Raw genomic sequence first — 22169 nt, 5'->3', positions numbered from 1 at the left:
TGGTATAGTTTCATCACCTTTTGGTCCTTGCCCATTGATGAGATGGCATGTGTCCCATTTTACAAAAACTTTGGCCACATTTGTTAATGGTATTAACTGCACTCACAGACTGGACCTTCTACTGATCTTACATACCATAGCAGCTTAAAAAACTAGAAAATAATATCTTGATTCTATGAAATGAGCATAAATTCAATGTATTTGGCACTTAGACAGAAATGAGAGATCTGTAATTTTAATCTCTATGAACAATTGAGAATTGCTGGCCATTTTAATACAAATAGTACACAAACGCTTTTTTTATAAAGCAATCCATGTCATAAAAATTGTAGTGTGAGAAAGCTGTTAAGTGAGAGTTAGGAAAATGAGCTGTGTAAAAGCTTTTCACATGGGCAGCACAATAAAATTTCCTTCACGCAGGGAATAATTAAGTCAGAAGATAGTGCGTTCACAATTAGCAAGGCATGTTCAGTTTCTTCATTATCATTTTAATTAGCAAATATTAATGTAATCTGCAAATACAAGGGGGAAAACAATTAAAATTACTAAGTTTAAGAAGTCCTTCATGACCTAAGCTAAATTAAGACAAACGTCTTACTAATCGATACTGGTCACCAACTTTCGGGACATTCATTTCCATTTATTGTTAGAACTTCCAAGTGTGTTACCAAATTTAAGAATGAATTAAGGCTCCCACAAGCTACATCTAACCCCTGATGAAAGCAATGGTGAATAAAAATAGATTAGCATGCTCCTCTCCTCTCCAGTTATCAGTTCAGACTGATAGTGATCAAGTGACCGTGGCAGGTCTACCTCATTCAGATTCCATGCCTGCCACTGTGGCAATAACTCAGGGACATGCAGAACACACTGCCCTCTCATTTTTAGTGGGTTCCTTGTCCTTTTGTATTTAAGATATGCTGGATGGAGCTTTAGCCCTTTTGAATTCAACAGCAGCTCCCATTCATTTTACTGGGGCTGGGATTCACACCCTGACTCCAACAGATTCCTTTTCAGGTGTTTGTCCTTTTTCTGCTCTGTAGACAATGTACTTTGGACTCCAATATACTCAGTGCTGCATTGTACATGGACAATAATTAAAAGCTACAGAATTTTAAAGGAAGCTGCCTCCTAAAAACTATAACCCTGTCTCCTGATTTTCATATTTAACACACTAAAGATAAAATAATAACTAACTTTTCCAATACACCTATAGGACTGAATATCATGAAGTGCTAAAGTATTTTCATTCTCTGTAAAAACCATTATGTGAAAGAATTTCATTAATAAACTAATTGCAATTTTATAAAGAAAAAAAAAAAAAAAAGTAGCAGGAAGCATAAGCCTGACAGCATTTCTCATGACTGACAGTGCTGCAACTGCTCAGAAACAACTTTTAGAATGAGTTAATTTTTTAATGTTAGTTTATTTTTTTTATGTTAGCTTATTTTGCAATTTTCTACTATACAAACGGGAGAGAGGAAGAGGGAGGGAGAGGGAGGGAGAGGGGTGGGTAAGAGTCTGAGGAAAAAGCACCACTACCACCAAAACCCAACAGTGTCATTAGATATTTTACAAACTGCAACAGTTTAAAGCCCCTGCAAAATGTAATTTTATCACACAGCAAGTACTTTGCAAAGCAGATAAAGGACAAAGCATTTTAAAATACAGGCTGGAAATACATACCTGGCTTTCCAATAGCTACCAAGTGTTAATGTGATAGTTTCAGAAAAATCTAGGAAACCTCTAGCTATACAAGTTTCCTACACTCACATATATTCATTTTGCAAATCATTCCTTTTTCCTCTTCCATGCACATACAAATAAACTACTTCTTCCTTGGGTATCACAGGCAGTATTAAACTGTTTTAGGACTTTAGTACAAGCACACAGAAGAAAATTTCCCTTTGAGTTAAAGGGACCAGAGGCTTGAAATTAATCTGAAAATTTTTCTTGCTTGTATAAATATTGGTTTTCACCACAACCAAGCATGATTTTGAGGCCAACCCACTGCTCTCCCCAAATGTCTCTCCAGACATGACATAAATTTTAAAAATTCAATGTTCATTTAAATGGTAACACACTTTTTAAAAAGGCACTTTGCTCAGAAACACTGCTTGCTTTAGTTTTGACGCTATCAGGTTCATTGAAAAGCAATTATGTGGGATCAGAGAAGAAAGTCTACTGTTTTGCTGTGCTCTTGATACCAGGTCTTACCTCTTGTGTTTTCACATTTATATATCCATAATGAGTTCTCAGAGGCTGCCTTTGCCCATTAGAAAATGGTATCCATTTGACACTGGTTTGTCCAAAGCAGTTTAGGATCAAAGGGAAAGTTACTTCATTTGTGAGACGAATGATGATAAGACAGAGGAATCCTGCAATGAAACTCACAGCAACAATGGACTTTCTCTGTAATGAAAAGAAAGAAAATAAATACATTATTAAAATTCAGAATTGGTTTTAATAGAAAATACATATCTTCTGTAGGATGAAGGAAAAACACTTTAGAAAGCTTTATGTGAAATTATGTTTATGGTAGTCATCTTGCTGATCTTGCAGGAGCACAAGGAGACAGGTGACTGGATCGTTTTGTTTTGATAGGTTTTTATTTCAGAGATTTGAGAGTTTCCTTTAGAACTGGTTGGAAATTAATCAGTTTTGCTCAAAAGAAAAATCGGATCTTTTTTTGAGTTTCAAAAAACATCCATTGGTTTTACATTTTATTTGTATTTGCAATAAAGATTTTATGTAAACATGCACACCAAAGTCTCCATTCAAAATCATCACTGTTCTAGACACATGACAAATACACAAAGTGACAATGCCATCTGAGGCCATGCCACACCAAGTTTATTGTGAAGATGATCACTACAGACTGTATTTATTGTGCTTTAATTTTAAGTCATTCCTGTGCAACAGAACTCACACTCTAACCTTAAATATTTTAGAATAAATTGGTGAAGTCAGCACAACATTATGCGTTATTCCAGGTTCATTAATTTACACTTTGTAAATTATTATTATTATTATTATCTCAGACAAGGTGACCTCCGTTGTTAATAATGCAACAGATCTGAAGCCTGTATTTAATTAGCCTTTGCTTTCCACCTCTAACCTATCTGTTTGGATGGGTGAATGTAAGCACAGAAAGATACCAACTTTTTCTCTGGCTAACTCCCCAATCTGAAGGAGAAAAACTTACAAAAAATATGATGCTCCCCTAATTTTTAGCTATCTGTTAAATACTGCAGTCAATGACTTCTAGACAAGTTACTTAAAGACAAAATATGTTAGTCTGCATATGTAAAGATGCTAGGTATGATACTCTATTGTAAAGGTTATATTTAAATTTTCCCAGAGGGAATGGAACAGTGATCATTTACACGTGTTTATACAGTACTTTAATTACATTCTAGCTTTACCTGATTTGCCACAGTTTAATCACCCTATTGAATGTAATTCTATCCCTCTAAACAGTAATATATACAGAAAATAGAGGTGAAAATACTATTTGCCTAAGGGTAACAATGCTGGATGACAGAATCTGATCACCCCAATTCCCACCTACAAATACCACCAACTGACAGGAACCAGCAGAGTACACATTTAAGACCACTTTTGTACATGATGGCAATAAGGTCACACGTGCTGCAATAGTGATGGAGGAGTGAAAGGCAAGCTGTGATTGCAACCATATAAGATGAATGTGTTCTTTGCCTAAAGGTTTAGTCAGCGGAAACTAAAATTCAAGATGTTGAGCAGAAGAAACAACAACATTTACACAGTAGACGTACTGGGAAACACATAGTTTTACTGAACGTGAGCACAGAAGGCCTACGTGCCCATGCACAAGGCCTGTAGGCACTGCTGAGATGCTTTGGTACAGTGTCTGAACACAGAAAACAGAGAGAATCACAAAGACCAGACAGCAAATATGAAGGGATATTACTGCATTCACACACACAAGTGTTAACAAAATGGTACGTTATGCACGGTTCCATCTGTTTTGATGTATTAGGAGGCTGCAATTTCTCAGATAAAAGCAGCAAAAGACCAAGATGGAAAATGTAGGTGAATGAGGTCACTGTGAGGAGAAAGGGAAGAGGATGATGAAGAAGAAAAGCACTGTGGCAATGTGACTCGGTGAGGAATCTTCATCAGCTAATGGCTGTGCAATGTGAAATTAAACCCAGCAAATCAGAGGGCAACACAGCCACCAAAACCCAATCACAGCTTTCAGAATTCAAGGAAGCCACTGCACTTTTCATCAGCTGCATTATAACAGATTTACATAAAATTGCAATAAACTGGCTGGGGAGCACTTCTGCGTCACTTCTCTTTGTACCAGATGGAGTCAGAAATGTTTAGCTACATATTAGGCTCCTTTTAAGTGGTAAGAGCAGTCAAGATGTGCAGTGCAAGTGATAATCATAAAGTAATGAGAAGGAGTGTGGATTAGTCATACTATTTATTGCAAACCAGAATTAAAATATTGCAAATATTTGGAGGGGAATCTAGAGTCTCATTCTACTACATAAGCATCCTTCAATCAAAATGTCCACAGCAGGAAGCAGCAGTACAGCCCTGTATGATGCTCCTACCTGATTTCCACATCTTCCCAGTTTGTCGAATACCATTTTTTACTTCCTTTATTTTGTGCAGATATGTTCTAAATTTGAAAACATTGCAGTCACTTGTGTGTGCTTCTCACAGAGAGCCTCCACCCTGAGAAGAATTCAGATTGTGCAGCTAGATTTCTTGGCCTTCCTTATGATGCCACTTGACTGTTATATTCATTCTCTTTAAATACATCATACTACAGGAGGAAAGAAAAAAGTGTGGCCGCCTTTTGTTTTCTTATGTAAGAAAATATTGTTTGAAAAAGAAAACAGCAAAAATTTTCCTGTGTCTGTTGCTTAGCCAGAAAGAACCTGCACTAACTAGAATAATACAATGAGAGAAAGGAATTGTTACAACAGAAAGGAATTAAGGCATCTGTTATAATCATTTTGAAAAAAAAAACCACAATAGACATATGTAAACACAATGTCCACTTATCAACTTGTACAAAGGAAGCTTGTCTTAAGGATTCAGTTCTCCTGTAATTTTTGTTAAAGGCATGAGATCCAACAATATGTATTGTTTGAGAGAAAGACTATTGCAAACTGTCATTTCAGTGGCTGTACAAATTTCACTGTAAAAATATTGAACAACAACAAAGCACCTACTTGTTCTAATTTTAGGCTTCTTAAGCATCAAGTAAGGCAGTCTGCTCAGTGGCCAAGAGTATTCTAAAGGGCACCTCTAAAAGTAATTTATTCCCCTTAAGTTCCTCCCTCCTTTACCTGCTGAAGAAAAAAAATAAATGCAGGCGCTATTTCTCAGTAAGTGCGTCTTGTAAAATCTCCCGTTTCTGCAGATAAATGGATTTTGTTATCTTTCCTCTGATAAAACTTAAAATTTAGCATTGGAGACTCCAGGAATTGTACATGACATTAAGATATGACAGAGAAGTATGAAACTATATACAGGGATGAATATCAGACTCTAATTTGTCTGCATCAACATTTTAAATACTTACACATCCTACCATTTGGGAGAGCTAAACCAATGTGAATTAGCTAGTCTGCACAGAAAAAAATCTTATGCCTTAGTTTTCAGTTCTCATGACTGCAATTAGTTTCTTAACAAAAGAAATGTTTCTCTAACATGGAAACATTTCCTGTATATATCTCAATCTTCATATTTTTCCAGCTAATTTAATGTAGATATTTTGATGTTGCCACCATTTAAATAAAAAAACTTATATTCAGTTATAAACATGCTTTATACATACTCAGTGAAGAGTAAACAATAAGACATATTTTAAGCAATTTCCTAGCTGGACGACTTTCATGGTGTATTAGCTTTTGTAACATTTTATTTCATTCACTGTAGTACATGACTAGTCTAGATGACAGTTGCAAGAAGAAAATTACCATACTTACAAATACAGGATCCTATAGCAGAAGATTGATAGAGTTTACTATTTGTTAATGACATGAAGTCTAAGAGCCTGCTCATTCATGGTTTAAAAAAGAAAAAAAAAAAAAAAAAAAGGGGAAAGAAAAGTGGACATGGTTCAGACCAGAGTACATGTACTGCAACAGCTGGGACCCCACCAGGAAGAAAGTGCACACTAGAACTGAACAGTTTCTTCTCAACTATTTTTACTCAATCTATCCAAAAATATAATCCCGGTATTGGTTTCAGTTATTTCTCAGACATCAGGTTCATTCTGTCTATTGCGTATATCAAAATCAATAAACGCTTCTAAAACTTCAATTTATATTAACATGGTTAAGAACTGAAATAAGAACAGGAGTGTCATACTACTATGCTGGTTGGGATTTCATTTAAAACTTCATGGATATAAAACAATAACAGTACTTTTATAGTGGTGTGTGCATATATATATATATATATATATATATATACACACACACATATATATTTGGCAACATGGTCTCTAACACTATTTATAAGCTTCACTATCACCAGGTTTTGGCTATTTTCCAGTGCCAGCATGATTCATTAGCGTCAGTTTGGCAAGAACTTGACAGTCTAAACAGGTTTTAGTCATCTTTCTTTCATAATGTGTTAAGAAGTTTGAGATGACAATACCATTTTTTAGAGTTCAATAATGCCTGATAGAATAATAAGACACAAACTCTTTTTGTGTTGTATGCAGTTGTCTAGCAGGGAGAAATAAATTTATTTTCAGCATAAGAATTTCATAAATTGTGAATATTACTGAGGCATGCACTAAGTATCTTTAGACTACTTTCTAACCCAAGAGCAACTGCCCACCACTTAGAATGTATAATATGGCACTAGCTATGAAACCGCTTTACAAGCAGTAATAAATCCCCATCCTAGTGAGCTTAACAGTAAAAACCCATTTCACAGATGCATAAACTGGGGCTGAAAGTGACTTCCCTAAGATCACAAAGAAATCAACAGAAGCTACTCCTAAATTTTTATTCTAGAACTCTGTTGGTTTCTCAGGTCTATTGTTTCTATTATAGCTAACTGCCTGAAGTTGAATATGATATTATGGAAGACTCTAGTAAAGAACCCTTGGATCCAGTGAAGTTCCATATTCCCAAACAGTAGTTGAAAATAAACATTTTCAGTAATTGATTTTTTACAGTATTCATTTTTTTTCATTATTTTCATGGATACGTGATAATACTGCACTTGGAAGGACAAATCAAAGGTAAAGACTTACGTGAGGGCTTTGAGTCTCTTAGATGACACAATACACAGTAATATTGTATTAGTTTCACAATGCCTACCTTTATGAGCATACTGAACAACTCAATCACTTTTCTGATATCTCTGTACATTATACTACTTTTATTATAGGACTGATGAGGCTTTTAAGTTTTTTACTCAAGTATAATACCAACTGAAACAATAATGGCTACACTTACTGAATTTATTTCATTTTGTAGACCACTATATGTAAAAAAGTTTTATTTAATTTTCTCTTTTATAGTCATGATCATCCCTTTCAAATGCTGCTTTCTGTTACAACAGAGCATAAAATGAAATTCTTTCAGCACACTAGTTCAGTATACCTTACTGATTTCACTGGTATTGGAAATAAATATGCCTTCCAGCTATTTCTTTTGTCCTGAAACTCCCTTTAACAGGGCTGCTGGAGGGATACTCTGGCAGGGGTCCTAGAAGTTTTCAAAGAGGGAACAAGACTCTATAGCAAAGATCCTTTTAGAAACAGACATGTGTCAAACAACATTTGCATAAAATCGGTAGCTGAAGATTTACTTTCTTCTCCTCCAGAAGTTAAAAGTTAACCTGAATATGTTCAAAGGCTCCACAGGAGATGGCTGTCAATGTTTCTTTCTCAGGATAAGAGAACAAAGAAGGTAAGGGTTCTACAGATGCACCCTGAATCAGGACTGTGTTCACAGCTTATGATGTTTGAGTAGGCATGAATAGAAGACACATTACTTCTTGTATGCATCCTCTGTAGGAGCTCTGGCCTTTTTTATAGCTAAGGCAGCTGAAGAGCTCTCAAGAACACAGCTCATTGTACCTTTTTTATTGTTGTTATTCGTTGAAAACTTGTTACATAATTCAGTTTTCACCATGATTCACAATGCAGTCCCATACGAATGGTGGTGTATCTAGATTCTTAACAGCTTGACATAGTGTTTTTCACAGCAAAATAAAACATATTCAAACATCTCCTTCATTAAAGCCAAAAATTTGCAGAGAGTACTCAGGCTTACTGGGGTAAAACCTGAGCAATGAACAAAAACAAGAATCAGCACAGTATTGTCCAAACAATTGATGGAGCAGCAGCTGTCTATATTAAAAGCCTTCACAGCTTTACGTAGAGGAGGATTATTACTATTGACATTTAGTCTCAGGTAACTGCGTAATGTTATTACATACAGCATTCCCATCAGAAATAGCACATCTATTTGGGTAATAATATGACATTATGTAAGGTCAAGAACTTCAAAGTTTCAAGGAGTAACTGTTGAAGTATTTTGAAAGTCTCCCATTTGCTATCATGCATAAGAAGTTACTACATTTGAAGAGTCCCAGTGATTCTAAGCCCTTCAAATTGCAAAGTGTTGTCAGATTTCAGGAATTAATCTGTGTAACTATTCCCTCTTGCCCTAAACTCAAAGCCTGATAAGGAGGAACATTTTTTTTTTTTTTTTTTTTTTTTTTTTTTTTTTTTTTTTTTTTTTGTGGTTTCAGGCTTTCCAGCACTTTGTGTTCTCCATATCCTATAGTGATTGTTTCTCCCACTCCTTTCCTGCTTACACAAAGCTGAATTTGTATTTCCTTCAGCAGTCTACTTCTGGCCCAGGGTTTCCTATACAAGCAGCCTCTCTCCCAACAAGGCACCATCACATCATTAGCACAGCTCCAACCTTCACAAACCACAAAGTCACAGCACCACCAAGCCACGCTAAACTTCTGAGCAAGGCATGCCTTTGGCCAGTCTGCTACTTCATTTTATACCTCAACTGAAAGCTGTCCAGTAGCTTAAAAGATCTAGCCCCTTCAAATGCCCATGGCAGAGAAGCACACTTTAAATAAAATTGTTGATTTTTCATTCTGTAAGATCTGTTAAGAATATTTAATCTGAAACTGCTGTTACCAATTCATCGATGTCCTTCACAACTAGGGCAAACCTCATCAGTAGCTGTAGATGCATATTATATAAATACTAATGTAGTCTCTGCATGATAAAGTAGTATTAAAAAGGAAGGAAAAAAGCCTCTGCGGTACAGCTCTGAAATAGTGCTTTTTTTTTTTTTTCTTTACACTCTGGATTATTGCCCAGCTCTTCTTATCAATAGCTTGGCAAGCTTTCAGACACACACAGAGGCTGACGTACGCTTCCCTATAATAGAACTGCTGGTACAAGATTTTGTGATCTTTCAACCTGGCAGTTGGTTGTTACTACTTACTGAAGTACCACCTGATTGTAGCTATTTTTCACCTGCTGAGAAAAAGTTCAAAGAAAAAACCACCCATATGTAAGTATTAACTCTCACCCTGCCAGATACACCTCTGACCTCTCTCTCCCCTTTATAGAAATATATTCATGATAGGCAACATCATAAGAATGAATCTCTAATTGAGCAGTTTTCACAAGCATTCTGAAAGACACCCTATAGCTGCCGACATTTTAATGAAAAATCCCTTTCAGAAAGTTGATTCTTTCAATGAGAAATAGACTCAAAAATGGATAAAGCAGAAGAAAAGCAACAACAAAAAGCCCCACAGATGCATAAAGATTCTTAGAAAACAATAAAATAGCAGCAGACCTCTGGTCTGCAGATCTCTATATATGAAAAAATATGTAGTTATTGAAAGCTTATTGCATTTCTTTGCTATTTTATAGGCAATATCAGAAATACTAAATTTCTAGTTCCAAAAACTCACAGGAAAGGGAATGTGATGGCTTCTAAAGTGAAAGTGTAATAAATTCAATTTCTGCTCCTAGCAGTAAAATCATCAGTGTGTTTGGTTCGCAGCAGGAGGAATGGATGTTAATCACATACTTGTATGTTTAGCTAACACTAAACTGGGATGTAACCTCTGGAAGTACTAACTTTTAGATAAGAAAAAAAAAAAGCAGACAAATGAAATTAAACATACGACAGCGGTCCAGGGGCAGAAGTAATGAAAAGCAAGTAATATGTTATAACAACCCCATATTCTCAGTATTCTCAGGCTGCGTATCTGTGAAGAAAATGCTTTTTGCTGGAAACCTTCACTTGCCTGCAGCTCACTTCTACCTCCAGGGGAAAGTTTATGCTATAGAGCAAAAACTGTATAACCAGAAATTCACACAAGTGTAATGTAATTGCCTGCCACCATCTGGACAAGCCCAAACTTCCATTTTGCTCCATAAAGATCCCTGACTGCCATGCTGGACTTGAAGCTAACAAAAATTGGCCACATGCCTCAGTTTCCATCTAAAGGCCAGATAACTTTGAAAGACAAAATAGATCTTGCCCAGTCTGTCACTTGGCAGAACTCTTGCTCTGGCCCTTCAAACCAGTTTCATCCCATACTGTTCTCTGAGAGGTCAGCACTTTTGGAAAGTTGCTCTGGATGCTGTCTCTGCCATGGTGTACGCAGCACACCTGCTATTCAGAAACATGAGAAGGAAAACAGAAGCAGGTGGTCATTATTCATTTTAGTTTGTGTTAGGCACCCTCCGACAGCCAATGCACCCTAACTCAATCCAGATTAATGTCTTGTTCCAGCCACAGGGATGCAAACAGTGTGAGGAGGTTTACAGGCTCTTTCAAGGTCTGGCTGAATGGTTGGCTCTGCTCTGAAATATAAGATAAAAGTACTGAAGATAAGGTTTAAAGACTGTCTTCACAGCTACCAGGCAAAGATTCGAATTCAGAGAGCAGAAAAAAAATAGTTTTTTCAAACTGCTCTTCCCATAGAAAAGGAGGACCACTGTGAATTAGCAGGAAGCTATTCTTAAGTGGAGATGATGTTCTTCAGCCAGCCTCGAGTTGTGTAGTTGGGGTTTTTTTGTTGTTTTGGGGTTTGGGGTGGGTTTTTTGCATTTGATCGTGAGACTCCCCAGCACAGCTGTCCTGGGTTGGCATGGCACAAGAACAGCCTCCATGGACAGCCTTTTACATAAACAAAGTAAAACTGGGCTCTAAATTGTTTCGTCAAGGCCCTTTCCCTTCATCAGACACAGAAATCTCCCCGTTTCCTTTGGACAAACCTGTTCTAGTCTACTTCATCCATACATCGTTGCCACATATGTCATCAGAAAAGTAAAAATTATTCAATGCCTCCAAGCATTGTCTGTTTCTGGCACATGAAGTAACATTTCAATAGGCATAATCATTTATAGATGATAAAAAGCAAGATAAAATTACTGAGAAGTCTAGGCTGAGACCAGCTATTTCATAACGGGAATTTTAAATTTTCTGTCATGTAGCTGGGAACATACTACTTTTAGTGAGGAGAACACTGCTTCATTCTTGTTCTTTTTTTTATGTTCTTTTCTCAATTGGAAGCTTAGAAAAAGGGGCTTGGGGAAAAAAAAATAAAATAAAAAGGATTGATTGATAAAGAAGCTAGACACCAGCATGGCAGTGTCATCTCTTCAGAGATCTTCAAAGTCAAGATTTAGATGCAGACATTATTTCTGTGGCATACAACCCTTCAGGGCAGCAAAATTTTAAGCAAATAGAGGTGTGTGAAGGATGTATTTGCTGGGATGGTCACATCAGGGTTCATTCTATCCAATGAGTTCATTTTCCAGTGCAAGAGCAACATGCCCTCTGCAGAAAGCCAAAACGTCTTGCTAACAGCGAATTCATTTCTAGGGTGGGTTTTTAGGGGGTTGGTTTTGGATGAAGATACGCAGAATTCAGCAAGGAACTTTCTATATATACATTAACAATCATATTATTATCACAGCACTACAACATAGAGCTTTCTCTCTAGCATGCAGATCAACTGTGTTAAACACTGTATAGTCACGGCAGCGGGTCCAACAATTTGATGATCCAAATGAAAAATAGGAGACAGGTCTACATTTTAAATCTTGTTTGTAGGAGAGGCTGCACCGAGCAGTGCAACATCTGTACCAACACAGAGGGGCAAATGGCCTGTACATATTTGGCAGAGACTTTCCTTTCAAGTACTGGCATGACCTGACCTCACTTTACTTGCTTCTACTGATACAATCGCAGGAAAATGTTGCAAACCAGCAGGAACTTAAACAAAATTTCTTGCCTGTTGAGTACAATTGTATTCTTTCCACATGTAGGAGTCTGTTCATTATTCATCCTCGGATAACATGAGCAAGAGGTTATCAGAAGCTGCAACAAGGGAGGCTCTCCAGATAACAAAGAATATGCAGCAGTTTAGTTACAGAATATAATGACTGTTCACATACTGCTTGAGAAGTTGATGACATATCCCTCAGTTGAGTAGAGAGCTCCTTAAATCAGGGCACTGAAACTCAGTAAAAGCACTGATCAAAGCAGTGGCCTCAATTTAATGATGAGTTTTATTGATCATGGCTTCTCTAAAAAAAAAAAAAAAAAAAAAAAAAAAAAAAAAAAAAAAGAAGGAAAAAGAAAGGTGTCCATGAAGCACTGAGCTTGTGGCAAGGCCTGGTGGGACACTGCAGAACAGACTCATGGACAATCTTTGCCTTCTGTGCTGACCTTTCACTTCTAGGAATTAAGAAAATAATTTTATGCGAATTAGTTTTCATCAGAAAGAAGCAAAATACAATTTTGCATTTACAAGAAAATCCACGATCTAAGACCTATTTTGTGAATACACAGTTGAATGGTATACCTACAGTGGAATAGCACCCAAAAGCCACAATCAGAAGCCAAATCTCCATCGTGCTAAAAGCTATAAATTCTTTGGATTCATTATTTCTGCAGAGTTTCTCAATAGGAGCTAGAGGAAATCATAAAAATTGATAGTTTTCCAAAATAAATTCTTCCAAGCAGTAAAGTTTAATCTCTCACTGATCTGTTATCCTGATAGAATAGTACAGGGACAGTAACATATATATCCTACCCAAACACACATTCTATCATCATATCACACTCCTCTCATCCTGGGTGAGCTAACTGAATTGAACTTGACCTTCAAAGCCCTTGGAATGCAACAAAATATCTCTGTTTCCTGACATTTATGTGTGGCTTTTCTGCATGGCTGCTTTTATTGCCTAGAAAATAATGGTGAAAGCTGTGTGTACAAACCTACTATAAACACTGACAAATCACATGAAAGGAAGACAGATTTATTCAGTGTAGATTACTCCAGAGCTAATCTAATCAAATCCAAGATTTACATTTTTAAAGCAGATCAAAAATTCATAGAGTTAGCGTTTTGATACAATAGACATATATTACAGTTTTATTTTAATCTGCAAGTGTAATTGAACTGATTTGGATTTTCTGTGCTTTTATTTTTGCTTTAAAAGGCTTTATGTTTTTCATATGAAGATTCATCATTGGACTAGCACACGCACAATGAAAACCCTATGGAAAATTCATACAGAAGATTATCAATCTCTGTCTAATAAAGCTTAGATAAAAGTACATTTGGACATGAATCTACATTAAAAACTAAAAGTGCTAGATGTGAAAAAGCAAATATATCCTACTTGTGGCTTTCTTAAAAGAGAGCACTCCTAGCCACTCTACCAGAGCTGGTCCAGAACATTTTGATGGAAGAAATGACCCACAAATGTGCACCTAGCAGAGCTTTCCATCCTTTAGTCCATGAAATATAGAGGGACTGTCAAATGTCAAAAATTATTTCAAACCCCTGTTCCCTTCATACAAGTTTTACTTATTTAAATGCAAGAAAAACAATAGTAAAAAAAAAAAACAACAAAAACATTCAAATTATGGTTAATTTTTCTATGGTTGTAAATGAAAATGACAGTGGTGACAGCACCTCGTTCAGCCTGTGGACTGTTCTCTAGAAGGCAAGATGGGCTCCCCATACAAAGGATGAACCTCTACTGTGGGACAGACACAGAGGGCTCTTGTTCTGCTGCCTGACCTTCTGCTGCTCTGTTCCTCATTTTCACTGTTTGTATACGTAACCTAACAACCACTAGGGCATATTGTTTCCAAACAAGAGTAAAGCTTGACCCCATTAGAAACAAGTATTTTTACCAAATATTTTAGTCAAAGACATAATCTACTGTCTGGGTACTGGGTTCTATGGCAGCATATCTAGCTACCTACACTGAACAAAACCAACTGTTGAATCCTGCTCCTCCTTCATTTAGAGATATCTCTAACTGATCTACAGGAGAGAAAGAGACAGAAGCACAATTAAATATGAAAAGGAATAGTAAAAATAAAATAATTATAAAATTTTATTCTTATTCCTTCCCAGTGCCTTTGTGTATCAGTTACTTCATTTGCAAACTCAGGATCCCTCGACTGCCACTTGTGTCAAGTCCGGCATCACCAAACTCGGCTCCTGAATGCTCTTGGTGAGGTCTGTGGGACTGAATACTGTGTCTTTGTAGCTTACAGCCATAAAGAAACTTCCTTAACTGCCAACTGTGAAGCCTTGGTCTGGATATGAAAAACAAGTTCTCATCTTCAGTTTTGCTGCTGATGTAGGAAGCAGGTTCTGCCCACAAGCTTTCTGTAGGATATAAACGTCACCCACACACTAACAGCCTAGAGGCCATTTATTTTAAATTCTCTTTACCACCACTCTGGTCTAAAGCAGCAGAATAAGGCCACTCAGACCCTAATGAACTCATCACAATGTCTCAGGGGTTAAAAAAGGGTGTTTTCCTTCCCATTAGAGAAGCTGCCAGAGACACCAGTAAAATCAAATAATGTGCCCCAAGACCCTTTGGAAGTACTAGGCAAAGCAGAGTTTTCCTAAAGTTAATTTAGAATCAGAATCATACTCAGTTATTTCTAAAAAAGAAGCATTACTTTTAATGTTGGAGTGTCTAGGATCTATGATATTCAAAAAACATGAATAATGAATGCAGTAATGGCACTCTTACATTTACTGTTTCGTCTGTTTTCAATATTTTCCATTATTTTTCTCAAAGGTCTTGATTTTTAGGTAATAGTTATTAATTTTTAGCTCTAGTTTTACCCCAGTGCTGTTTAAAGAGCAGTTATTATAATAATAAAGGAATTTATCTGGACAGGACAGAGTTCTCACTCCACTGTTCTATGGCCACATGTGACCCACCACCATTCATGGTGCCAATGTTCTCTGTCAGAATATTTAGGTTTGTAGCAGTTTGTACAGTCATAACAAGTTATGAGAGTTTGTGATCTGTTCTGATCACCACAAGTCATAAAAGTTATCCCAGTGCACTGAAAAGAGAAGCAAAAGATTCTGTCAGTGAACTTCTAAGTCTTTTGGCCATAAATCTCAACAAATAACGTTGTTCATTCAGTTTAACACTGCTATACAGATTAATGAGACAAGTTGTCCATCAGTCAGGGGAGGAACACAAAGATCCATCCTAACTTATTTCATTTTCGGGTTTATTCATTGTAAGTGTTATATAATTTGACATTCACACATTACTGAAGAAGTTAAAAGAACAAAATGCACATCACTAATCAGCTTATCATTTTTCATTTGATTTTAGATGCCAACATTAATGACGACCTTCCTTTTTCATTAGATCCCTTTTTATATACTTTGTTTCATTCAATCAGAAACTGAATATGCGAGCAATCAGAATATTTCTCTGCAATTCCCTTGCTTTTGTACATGTAAGTAACCCCACACTGCTATAAAATATATTTAATCAGTTTAAACCCTAGGTCTGTTGGGACCCCAACAACTTCTTTGGCTAGAAGATCCAACTTCAGATGTTAATGTTCCAAGACATTAAAACATGATACTTTCAGTTTCTCATTCTTAGTTACTCATCATTCAGCACAAATGTCACCATTTTCAGCTGGTCTTATTCCATTTCCTCTTCCCTGAAAGCTTATTACGTGCAAAACATTTGACACTGTCTCACATGACATCCTTGTCTCTAAATTGAGACACATGGATTTGATGGATGGACCACTCAGTGGTTAAGGAATTGGCTCAATGGTCCAACTCAAAGAGTTGCGGTCAACAGCTCGAGGTCCAAGTGGAGAGCAGTGGCATTCTTCAGGGGTCGGTACTGGGACCCGTGCTAGTGGAACTGAGTGCACCCTCAGTGAGTTTGCCGACAACACCAAGCTGTGTGGTGCGGCCGACAAGCTGGAGGGAAGGGATGAGCCATCCAGAGGGACCCGGACAGGCTTGAGAGGTGAGCCCGTGCAAACCTCATGAAGTTCAACAAGGCCAAGTGCCAAGTGGGTCAAGGCAATCCCAAGCACAAATACAAGATGGGTGATGAGTGGATTGAGAGCAGCCTTGAGAAGGACTTGGGGATATTAGGGAATGGAAAACTGACTGTGAGCCAGCAATGTGTGCTCACAGCCCAGAAACCCAACCTCATCCTGGGCTGCATCAAGAGAAGTGTGACCAGCAGGTAGGGGGAGGTGATTCTCCCCCTCTACTCTGCTCTCGTGAGACCCCACCTGCAGTGCTGTGTCCAGCTGTGGGGCCCCCAACATAAGAAGGACACAGACCCGCTCAAGTGCATCCAGAGGAGGCCACAAAAATGATCAGGGGGCTGGAGCATCTCCCCTGAGAGGACAGGCTGAGAGAGTTGGGGTTGTTCAGCCTGGAGAAGAGAAGGCTCCAGGGAGACCTTACAGTGGCCTTCTAGTACCTAAGGGGGGGCTACAGGGAAGATGGGGAGGGACACTTTATCAGGGAGTGTAGGGATAGGACAAGAGGTCATGGATTTAAATTGAAGGAAGGTAGATTTAGGTTATATATAAGGAAGAAATTCTTTACTGTGAGGGGGGTGAGGCACTGGCACAGGTTTCCCAGAGAAGCTGTGGCTGCCCCCTCCCTGGCAGTGTTCAAGGCCAGGTTGGACGGGGCTTTGGGCAGCCTGGGCTAGCGGAAGGTGTCCCTGCCCATGGCAGCGGTGTTGAAACTAGGTGATCTTTAAGATCCCTCCAGTCCAAACCATTCTATGATTACTTTATTGAATGTTACAACACCTAATTTTATATCCTCTGAGCATTCTTAGATACTCTAATTCTCAAAAAAAGTCACATAGTACTCTCCATTTTGCTGTGCTGGATAGCGCCTCTGCTTCAGCAAGTTCTTGCTACCCAGCAATACAGTTTTCACATTCTCCTCTTTTATTGACCTTAAGGAATTGCCTTCTTTAATACCAGTTATGCCCCAGCTTCCCATTTAAGTTTGAAACCTTCCTGAGAGTTTCTCCCTTCATAACTGTTTTTAAAAGTCTTGTACTTAACCATTCTTCACTTATATATACTCCTCTGTCTAGCTGACTAATTCCATCCCAAATTCCCTCTCAGTTAATCATCTTTTATCTTCTATTAATTCTTATCACATTAAATATTCTTTCTCTTTCTGGAAACAGAGACACTTTCCTTCTGCAGACCAGTACATCAGCTCCTTTATCCTGTAGTTTAGCTTTTGATTTTCTGTTATGATACCACTCCTGTGGTTGCTGTAATAACCATGGGCTGCTGTATTTCAGCATTGTTAATATTTTTAAGCCTTTATTACTGAGATTCAGATTTTTTTATTGGTGCTGTATTAAGAAAAAAGATGCTGTATTAAGAAAGTACTGTTCCACTTAGGCCCCATCAAGAGCCCTCTCGTGGCAAGAAGTATGCAGTTGGAAATATATAACACTATAGGGAAAGAATGTGCTTTGGGGGATTACCTAGGACACCCCCTTTTCATGATGTATTTGCCTAGAAAATATTAATTTAAATGAAAGGTCAGTAGACTAGAAGCAGTTTTCTCAATGACAGACTGCATTTAATGTATCTAATAAGTTCTATCCATTCTCAGAAATTTACCTTTGATGTAGCTCCTCTCAACTTGTTTTAGCAAGCTAACTGAACCAAATTGTCCTTGTGTCTTCCAGTAAGCAGGTCCTCCACTCTCCTGATACACCAGCTTCTCAACCCCTGTTCTTCTGATTTCAGGTCACCTTCCTTGACTGTAGGTATTGCATTCAGTCTTTCAAAATGGATCTCACTAGTGGGCGTGTATCAGCTATAAAACTTCCCTGAACTAAGGTTCAATTTTATTTAGATTCCTGATCATCTTGTGAGCATACCCATAATGAGTCCTATGACATCTGTTTCCAACCAATGAGCTGTCAGTATATCAAGCACAGTGGCTGCTTGAATCCATTGTTTTTCTAGGACTTGTCTAATTGATAACTTCTAAATTATTTTTTTTTACCTTGCAGACTATCTCTGGAGTCTTTTGTAAGTATAGCTTTGGTATCAACTGTAGGAACCAAACGACCTCCAGAAAGCTTTTACAAAACGACTTTCAGAAAAGCTCAGGTCTCAGTAATGCTGAGCAGGACAGAAGAGGCTACAACAGCTAGAATAATAGGAGCTGTTGGATTTAGGGTCATATTTTTGGAAAGCGATCTCCACTTTCTGTATAAGTTACAGAAATGGGTCTTGAAAACAGCATCACAATCTATTTTAAGTCTACACTACTTCAAGAACAGTTTGCAATGGCCAGTCTTAGCTCACATTACTTTGGCAGTATCTCAAGGAAACACATTGTGCACAGGCTGCACCATGACAGAAAACCTACCACAGGCAGGTCACTTTACATAAGAATATTCACTACACATTTTAACAGAGTTAAGAAGAAATTTCACACTAAATGATTTAGCTTCTCAAATTTTGATCAAGATTTTATCAAGGGATATCATATGTTGTCCACTGAAGAATAAAAATGTACAAAACATTAGAGGATGAAGTAAACCACTAAAGTTATGAACATTTCAGTTCATCCTTCCACCTTTTTTATTGAGCACCAGAGCGGTCATCTGCTAAAAGCCTCATACTGTCACCTCAAAGAGACAGCAGCTGACACATCCCTTTAAAGTGAATAAAAGAAGATTTTGTGACATCATAAAACCAGGGATGATAAAAATCAGTGTAAATAACAATAAGTACAGAAAGATATTTGCTGCTCATCTTTCACTTATATCTCTTCTTCTTGTTATTGGATGCTCACAGAAATGGAGAAGTAATGCAGCTTCCTCTCTTACACCCAGAGTATTCTCCTTTGGTGATCCAAAGACTACTGAAATCTATAGGAAAGATCTGCATTGGTTAAAAATCTCAGAGTTTTCAGTCTTCCCTGACCACAGGACAGATTGCCTACATGGCTTTATACATAGAAAAATCATGGATAAATTACTGGACTATTTTACTGCACAGGGAGATAGGAGAAAGGAGAATCAGAGGGGTTTTGACAAATCAAATAGGCAGGAAAAAAAAAAAAAAAAAAAAAAGAAAAAGAAAAAGAGCAATCAAACAACCAGTCCTGGTACACAAGCTCAGTTAGAGAGCACCACAAAAAAATGAAGACCTTAAAAGATACCCTTCACCACCTGCAGCAGAAGCATGCCACTGCAGACTACACTGCTGACTAGGGTGAAATGTTGTTATTCTATTATATAGGGGTAAATGGTTTGCTCTTGTTTTAACCACATTATAAACCCAATACAAGTGCAAATAAAGCTGTTCTTAAGAATCAACAAGGTCAATAAGCTGAAGTAAAAGCCCATTAAAAATTGCATCCGAGGTAAAGAAATGATACAATAATAGTCCACTGAAGTACAAATTCAAAATCAGTCTGATCAAAACACAAAGCAGTTCAAAATTTGTCAGTTACACAAACTATCCAAGTTTCAAACCAGGTAAGTTAATCACATCACTAAGAAAGCAAAATTTGATTTTTTAAATTATGCTATTGTCTGGTAATTAATAAATTAAGTTTGATTCATTTTACTCTCTCCTCCTATGCAGCACAATTACAACAGTACTGAAATGAGAATTTTTTTTAAATTACCATTTCATCAAAGGTTTTTAATACCCATCTATGATTTAATTTGATCATCAAATTTGATCTATAAAGATATTAATAGATAGAAAAATCCATAGTAGAGTCCATTATTGTTGAACTTTATCATCTTTTTAGAAACTACAATAGTAAAATTATCTATTAATTAGATTAATTTCAAGGAAGTGTAAATCATCCTGACCCATGATACTTGCAAAGCTTTTGTGAGAGAATAATTAATAGGCAATAGTCCAGGAATATTATTCTGAGCAGGCACGAACCTTGAACTTCCACTCAGTAGATTTAAATTCTAAGAATACATCATTTTATGAAAACTCCAACATCCTAGAGCGTTGCAAGGAGAAGAAAAAAAAACTTAAGTAGATTGTTGTTGTTATATATAGTCCACATTATTGCTTAACATGACCATGAAGTAAAAGTGGATACAAGTAAAAATCTCTAAATTTTAGGATTTCAAGGTGAGAAGGACTGTGTTGCTCAAATAATGGAGCTCTACATAAAGAGAACATCTTACAAGTCATTTCATTTGTAACCTACTCTGTTGGCAAACTGTATGGCCTTGGGCAAGTATTTAACCCTAAACGGTAGCTGGCAGTAAACACATACAATAAGGAAGACAAATAAAAGCACAAGCACTTAAGCATAGGTTTGCAATTTTTCCTCACCTTTCCATCATGTGAAATCAATTTTTACAGATTCTGGATTAGATCTGTCTCAAACATATGTCTGATTCCTAGGTCCTAGGTTTAAAATATAATTGTAAAGTCTTTATGGCAGCAATAGCATTCACTAAACAACGCATGGGAAGCAATCAAGGCTCGAATCTTGTATTCACATGCAAATTTTCAATGGAAATTAGTCACTCTATTTTTTGATGAGCTATATGTCACATTGCACTATCTGTCTAACAAACTGTAAAATATGTTCAGTTGTGATGGATGAAGCTCTTATCTGTAAAACCTCCTTATAATATACTGAGAGGCTACCAAAATGTTCTGTTTCAAGAGCTGAAGAGATGACAGAATTGTTTTCATACACACACAGACTCCCAGGAACACGCTGTAAGCACAGAGGGATGGAAAGCGCTGTTCTGCTCTGCAACGGAGTTCCCCCACGTGATGATTCCTGTATTGTGTTTTATAACATCTAGGCTTTGCAGAACAAAAGCAGACCACTGAACTGAAAAACCTAGAAGTGTGCATCCCAAGACTTTACTGAAGATCAAAATGAATGGATGTACACTTCTAGTATTGTGACTAAAAAGGAAAGGGTGAATAGAAGACAGAGAAAGAACCTTCTTCCCACTCCTTGAATTCCCAGTTAAACTCCTATGTAGTGCAATGTATTGAGTAACAGAACATGATCAACACCATTGCTTTCTTATGACAGCTTATAGAACCAGCACCAAGCAATAACACTTTTTTCTTGGGGAAATAACTGCATGTTTCTGACAGACTATTTGGCAGATGCTAAAAGTGATGAATTCAAATGAAACGTGTGCATCAGAGGGTCAGTAGAAGGAAGACCTCACAGTATGGCCCTTGATCCCCAGTCCAGAGTATTTGGTGTGGCAGTATGTAAGGTGTGGAGTTCTTTTATTATAAAGCTTCAAGAATAAACTCCACCAAAAACACATCCTGTACTGCTGCTATCTCTCTGGGAAATCTAGCGAAGTGAAATTGATTTTCTTTTTTATTAGTGAGGCTATTAAGCATGAGGCACCAAGAGATGGATGGAGAGCAAGCCACATAAAGAGACAGAAGCATCTGAAAATGCCTTTTATTTGTTGCACGGTTGCTTTTTGAGAAGAAATACCTGCATGAGTGGAAGATCAATCTCTATCCAGACTCCACTGGCAACACACAGTGACTCTAGGAGCCTGCATGCATCCAGACATCTTCAGGTGCAGTAAGACGCCACTACAGAAATCTGATCCTAAATTTGTCAAAAGAACAAGAACATTTCTCCTAACTTCTGAGAGTCATTGTAGCTCACTAGAGACTGTTCCAGTAAAAGCCACATACTGCTGAGGTCCACTTTGACTGTTCAGTATAAACAAATTTAAAACAGGGGCTTGCAGATGAGGTTTAAAAAAGTCATTAATCACACCTCCCCCCCTTTCTATC

At 37.3% G+C, this 22169-nt stretch overlaps 1 protein-coding gene across 2 annotated transcripts in view; it reads right to left on the bottom strand.

The window, feature by feature from the left end:
- ST6GALNAC3 (ST6 N-acetylgalactosaminide alpha-2,6-sialyltransferase 3) overlaps nucleotides 1-22169 on the bottom strand; it is a 220453-nt gene that overhangs the window by 114834 nt on the left and 83450 nt on the right. For both annotated transcript variants that reach the window (XM_026854445.1, XM_026854447.1), the window contains exon 2: nucleotides 2218-2412. In XM_026854445.1, the coding sequence (XP_026710246.1) occupies nucleotides 2218-2412 (195 nt within the window). The remainder of the gene's footprint in view (nucleotides 1-2217; nucleotides 2413-22169) is intronic.

This window comes from Athene cunicularia, assembly GCF_003259725.1.
Source record: "Athene cunicularia isolate RWA chromosome 8 unlocalized genomic scaffold, athCun1 chr8_part1, whole genome shotgun sequence".
In the NCBI taxonomy this organism is placed as follows: Eukaryota; Metazoa; Chordata; class Aves; order Strigiformes; family Strigidae; genus Athene; species Athene cunicularia.
This window is presented reverse-complemented; position numbering and strand designations above follow the sequence as displayed.